The 6,252-nt window shown below is 41.3% G+C and overlaps 1 protein-coding gene across 2 annotated transcripts in view; it reads left to right on the plus strand.

The window, feature by feature from the left end:
* The window catches only part of SEPTIN8 (septin 8), a 61,380-nt gene extending 58,063 nt beyond the window's left edge, over positions 1 to 3,317 (plus strand). Inside the window, exon 10 of one of the 2 annotated variants that reach the window (XM_063120691.1) lies at positions 2,849 to 3,317. In XM_063120691.1, coding sequence (XP_062976761.1) covers positions 2,849 to 2,903 — 55 coding nt within the window. In that variant the 3' untranslated portion in view covers positions 2,904 to 3,317. The remainder of the gene's footprint in view (positions 1 to 2,848) is intronic. The other variant, XM_063120693.1, reaches the window with a different exon arrangement.
* The last annotated feature ends 2,935 nt before the right edge of the window (positions 3,318 to 6,252 follow it).

The raw sequence follows: 6,252 nt of genomic DNA on the forward strand, positions 1-6,252 counted from the left end.
TTACTTGAGTTACATATTTCACAGTAGGTTTATGTTGCTTAGAGCAGAAAATGAGATTTGAACCACCTGATAAAAGTGTCTGGAAAACAGGTAGTGCAAAAATCCTAGAGATTACGCGATCCAAAGCATAACGTACCAACTAGTGTTGTGTCCTCTACTTTCTTTAAAAGGGCCTGCAGTTTGCACAAGTCCACTGAAATGAGTGGATATTGAAAAGCAGAAATGTTTAATGGATTACACTTGTAACCCTCTATTGACCGCTTCGTGTTATAGTGGGAGTTGCATGCACTTATGCAGGACTTAGAGATTTCACAGTACAAAACTGGGGGTGCGTGGGTGGGAATCTCTAGAATAGACAGGTAAGGATATTTTGAGAAACATGTTTCTTTGTACAATGATATCATGAATAATAGGAACTCAGACTGGTTGAGTTCAGAATATATTCTTGCATTTAATACATAACCTCCACAACAGGGAGATCTTAGCATATAATACCATCTCACTATCCTACTAGGCTAAATTGTGAATATACCCTTGTGAAACACTGCAGTGTTTAGTCAGTTTAATTGTAATAGTGGTACCAGCATTCTTCTGTTGCATGAGTTATACTGTCGCAACCCAACCCCCCTCCCCTCAAAATAAGGCTCATTCAGCTGTAGTGGCAGAATAGTATGTCTGTGGGAAGTGGAATAGCTGAATGAGCACATCATTCCCTGATGAAAGTGTTATAGATGCATAGGGATCCTTTAAGGATGGAGAGTCTCTGCTGACTGACACAAACTCAGTGTAAATCTGGGCTTTTGCCTGGAGCTGCTTTGTGTTCTGGAAACTGCACTGCTGAGTGAAAATGCTAGACTAGATAATCTGGTAAAATGCTTCTCTAATGAGATTTGCATTACAAAAAGGATATGCACTTGTAGAGCTCTTTCAATGCTGAGATACATGAAACTGCTTTCATTACTGAGATGCAAAGTCATGGAGCGACTTGCTCAAATCAAGTCAGAAACCATGGGTAGATGGCCTTTTGGAATGAATAGTGCCTTCCATTTACTACCATTTCACCTGTTACCTGTTAGATTGCTTCTAAGCAAGTCTTCCCAACCTGGTGCCCTACAGGTGTGCTGCAATACAACTGCCAATACCCACAACTGTAGTCCAACACTTATGGAAGGAATCAGTTTGGGGAAGGCTGTTCTAAACTAAGGGTGGGCAGAAGGTAGACCTCCAGATGTTTTGGACTTGAATTCCCAGTGGCTCCTGTCAGCATGACCAATAGTCAGGAATGCTGGGAGTTGAAGTCCAAAACATCTGGAGATCTACCTTCTGTTCATCCCTGTTCTAACTCATGCAACTGCAATGCTATCTATGCACACTGCTTGTTTTCTCAAGCCTTATTGAATACATTTTTGGATATTTGAGTGACTTGATTTTAGTCCATGACTTCTACAACTTTAAGAGATAGGTATTTCTTCCATTGCATGAGAAGGCAGACAATCCAAAGAGATCACAGAACTCATTAAGCCTTGTGCATATATTTAAATCAAGCTTTACATACAATGGCTTTGAATATAAACTTGCTTTGCCATGTAATTAATCTTTAAAAAGCATACATTGGAAACTGAGAAGGAAGAGTTGAAGCTTCTGGCTTCCTTTTGAGCTCATCTTATGCCAGGGGGTGGTAGAAAGTAAATCACCAATGTTTTGGACTTCAGCTCCCAGAAGCCCCTCCCAGCATGGCCAGTGGACAGGATTGATACAAGATGAATTCCTAAATACCTGGAGACCGACTTTCTGCCCATCTCTGTCTTACACCATATTCTGAACAGTGGCAAGAACTATGGCCAGACCAACATCATTGAAACTTGTACTTTGTGGTCAAATGTGTCACTAAACAATTGAAGGGAGGAAGTTGTCCTGGCTTGGTTAAGGATTGGGCATGGAGCCTCTCCCAATTAGTATCTATTGAGAGAAGAGGTCTTATCCATGTGGATGCCCTCATTGTTAAACATGTCTTGCTGGAATGTCCACAAGTCTCAAGTGTATGACAGGCCTTTCTGCACACCCAATTCCCTGCTCCAAACTTATCCACAGGGCCAAACTACACATTCTACTTATCGCATTGGTGTAGTTGAATCTGCTGTTTACTTTAAAATTGTTTGGATGCGTCTGGTCCCGATCTGGTGGATAAGGTTTAAACTCCTCCCCCGTTCCTGCCCAAATTCTCCCTCCCCCCATTTTTTTTAAAAAAAATATTCCAATGGAGGATTTTTAATACTCCCCCACTCCATAGATTTTTTGTGTGCAGGGGGTAGAGCAAAGCTTAAACCCTCCCCTTCCGGAATGTCCTGATCCAGAGTCCTATTGACTTGCTATCCTCTCTCTTCCCCTCCCCTTTTTAAAGCATTATTTGAATTATTGGAGGCAAGTCACTGATGACAGAATTTGAAAAAAGGCTAGTTTGTAGTGTGGCATGGCTGCCCCTATAACATACATTTTAATATACCTACCTGTATACCTGGTCAACAGCTGGTTGGCCACTGTGTGAACAGAGTGCTGGACTAAATGGATCCTCAGTCTGATCCAGCAGGGCTCTTCTTATGTTCTTATATGTCTTCTGTATGAAAGGTTGGTGGCCACGCGTCCCCCTAAAGTTTAGCTGCAGGTTTCAATTTCTTTGTTTCTAAATGGAAGATGGGAAACATTCCCATGTGTGTCACTGGACTTCCTTGCTTCTATGAGTTGGAACATGCTGCATCTATTGGTAGAGAATATGCTTTCATACTATACACTTTATATAAATAAGTAAACCTGCAAGCTAAATATTGATTCTCTCTTGTTCTTTCTGTAGCTTCTTTAGTCTTCCCAGCTCGTGCTCCATAACGTCAGGAAGATATGTAAATTAGAAGATTTGTTAAGGCCAAAATACTTCATGCAGAAGAAATTTAATTGGTGCTTCTACTTTTTTTATGCTTGCAATGTATTGCACAGAAGAGATTCTTAAGCAAGAACTGATTTGGACAACATTGCCTGACCAGGTTCCTTGATTAAGTAGAAATTCTGATAATCCAACTATATACTGTTAATTTGGTCTAAATGCATGGCATGCACTAAAACAAAAGTACTAATCAACTTACTAGATGGGGAAAGAACTCCAACCTCCAAAAGTTTCCCAGTAGCAGATTGAACACACTTGGGGATGTGTTCATTATGAAGTAGATGTTTCAGACTCACTGCTTTAAACTGCCATTGTAATTGGAGGCTTGATACGTTTATCTATAAATGTGAATTTGATCGGTTCAGTACCCTGTATCCTAAATGTGCTACATGAACAAATATCCCACTGTTTTCTAACTTATCTTTAGTGGGACTAATATCCACTCAATTATATTTAAGATTGGGTCTTAAAAATCATTTAGAATAATCCCTAATCTCTCTGTGGAATTCTGATATCTCTTAGCACTAAATATTTTGCAGAGGGTTTCCCCATGTAAATCTATACTGAGAACTTTTCTATGGAAGGAAAGTCAGTTCGGTTTACTAATAATTTCCTAATAATGGGCTAATTTGATAGTATGGGGCTCCTCCATTCTTCTCTCCCTGACCCATTTCCTTTCCTTTCTCTATGTCTGTATTTGCAATTGTTTCTTCTTTCAGGAATGGCCAAAGTGCCCCCAAATCCTTTTCTATCTGGAAATAATGAATTGAACCTGATTGTGAAACCATTTTTAAAGGACAACTAAATGGGAGAGGGGAAATATATTTGGTTTTCTGTATGCTGGCATCCTAAAATAAAGAAATTTATAGCCCTCTCCCTTTAAAGAAATAATGAACAGGTTTGTATGATCCTGATGAATGGATATTGCCCTGTTCAAGGATAAGGTGAGAGTGAAAGCCAAACTTATCGAGGGCTAAGAAGCAAAATAATTTTCTGCATTCCATTTGTAAACCTATCATTTTTCAACTCATTGAAGACTAAAAGGGAAAATTGTTGGTGTAAGCCCAGAAGCTGAGGAGGGAGTAGAATTGCCCTGTGTTGGTAGGGCTTATTACTTGCTTTGGTGTGTTTTGTACAGTTCTGGATTTTTCGGTTATGCAAACCATTGAAACCTGTAAACAAAATGTTGGTAGGGCAAAATTTGAAGAGAGTTTTATGAGGCTAGTCACCAGTGGTGTTCTAGTATGCACTGTGTTGCTTCCAGGGCCCAGCTGTGGGACAGAGATGCCGAGTCCCACTCAGCATAACGAGCAGGAGATCTCCCAAATAAGGCAGGGTTAACTTACCATATCTTGGAGCAAGTGTAGTAATACACCTTGCCATCTAAACAGGGTGGCTGTTACACTCCCCAGGGAGGGGGAGTGTAAAATCATTAATTTCAGAGTCTAAAATTATCAAATTGCAGCACTGAAAATGTATTAGCCAGCTAGCTTTTGCCAAATTTAGCAATCCGCTGAGGTTTAGCAATGTAAAATGGCTATTCCCTCCCTTTCTGACTCTTGGGGGATATGAGATTCCATTTAGAAATGCCTGCTGTGAAGAGACGATAGCATTCATCAGCCCTGGATAGGATAGCTGCCTCTTTTCTTAATCCCAGCCACCTAGTACAGATCTTACATGTGTGTGTCCCCCTCTTTTTGAACACAGAGGAGGGCCAGGATCTCTCCTTGATCCTCCCAGAGTGCAGGACACGGAATAATGGGCTCAAGTTACAGGAAGCCAGATTCTGGCTGGACATCAGGAAAAACTTCCTGACTGTTAGAGCAGTACAACAATGGAACCAGTTACCTAGGGAGGCTGTGGGCTCTCCCACACTAGAGGCATTCAAGAGGCAGCTGGACAAGCATCTGTCAGGTATGCATTGAGCAGGGGTTTGGACTTGATGGCCCTTTCCAACTCTACTATGATATTCCAGTTACCAAGCACCCCATGGAATTGGTGCTCTATACTGAGAGTGCCTATTTTCCTGTGGTCTTAGAATATGATGAACATATATGTGTGGACATTGCTTTCCATTTTAAGGACCATGTTAAGATATAGGAAAGGAAGCAACAGCAGGGGTGGATTTTACAAATAAAAACTGCCTGAATTCTCTCCAGAAGGCATGGGAAACTAGCATAGGTTCTGATGCATTGCTGTAGATGTTTCTGGCTGCCCAGTCCTGTGCAGACATACGTTGCCACAATGTGCAGCTTGTACAACCTTGAACTGGTCTTCAAAGAAGGCACCTTATAGAGTGTGATTGTCTTCAAACTGTGGAAGTGTGACCAGGAGGGAAAGCTTCGGGTACAGCTGAAGGGTTCCTTATCTACAGCCTGTTTTGGGAGTGGTGTCCACATTTCACTACTTTTCAGGTCCTAAGCAGAAAAAGACTAATCAAACTGTCTAGTAGCTGGTTCTTTCCTAGGTTTCCCTTAGGAAAGCTGGCATTCATAACCTGAAAGATGGTGAACTATGTCTGGGCAGAGCGAAGCCAGAGGAAACACTGGTGGAGGCCCCATTCACTCCTAATGTGCAAATCAGTCTTCTGACCCTGGTATAGAGTCTAATTTAACCATTCCCTCCAAGGTTTCCCCCAGGATATCTGACTGTCATATTGCCATAGTACTCAGAACTTCTCCACCATTGTTACATCAATCTTGTCTGGATTAAGCATCACTTCACTAGGCTGAAGGGAATACTGGAATACATGTAACTGAACCATTTCAGGGTTACTTTTGTATTCAAGAGTCTAGAATGCCTGAACTGAAATGTTTTGGGGTTTTTGGAATACAGTCTTTATATTATTTGATAACTGAACTTTCCTCTAATGAATAGCTGGATGCAGCTTGTAACGCGTTATAGGATCACATTCTACCAAAAAACCACTTTTGCATTTAGTTATTGACTGTTTGATTTTGAATCCTCAACCATCGCTGGATGCTGCACAATTTCCCTTCAGGAGGGAATTTCCCCTCAGCGTGTCATTAACTGTTATTGGACTTGCAGCTGAACTTGGGAACTGCGGGTCGCCACTGAAAACTATTGCCTTGAGGTGATAAGTGTGCATGTGTCACTTCGTTCTGTGGAACCTGCCCTCCTCCGCATTGGCAGCTAAAATCAGGGCTGGAAATAGAAATTCTAGGATGATGATGAAGATTATTATTTCCCCTTCACTCTGTTTCTTGGCCCTTATTTATTTTATTAAGTTTCTATTTCATTGAGACTCCACCCACCTCTCTCATTCTTGATGCCTCCCCTTCCTCCATTTGATTCTG

Source organism: Elgaria multicarinata, chromosome 3 (genome assembly GCF_023053635.1).
Source record: "Elgaria multicarinata webbii isolate HBS135686 ecotype San Diego chromosome 3, rElgMul1.1.pri, whole genome shotgun sequence".
Lineage (NCBI taxonomy): Eukaryota > Metazoa > Chordata > Lepidosauria > Squamata > Anguidae > Elgaria > Elgaria multicarinata.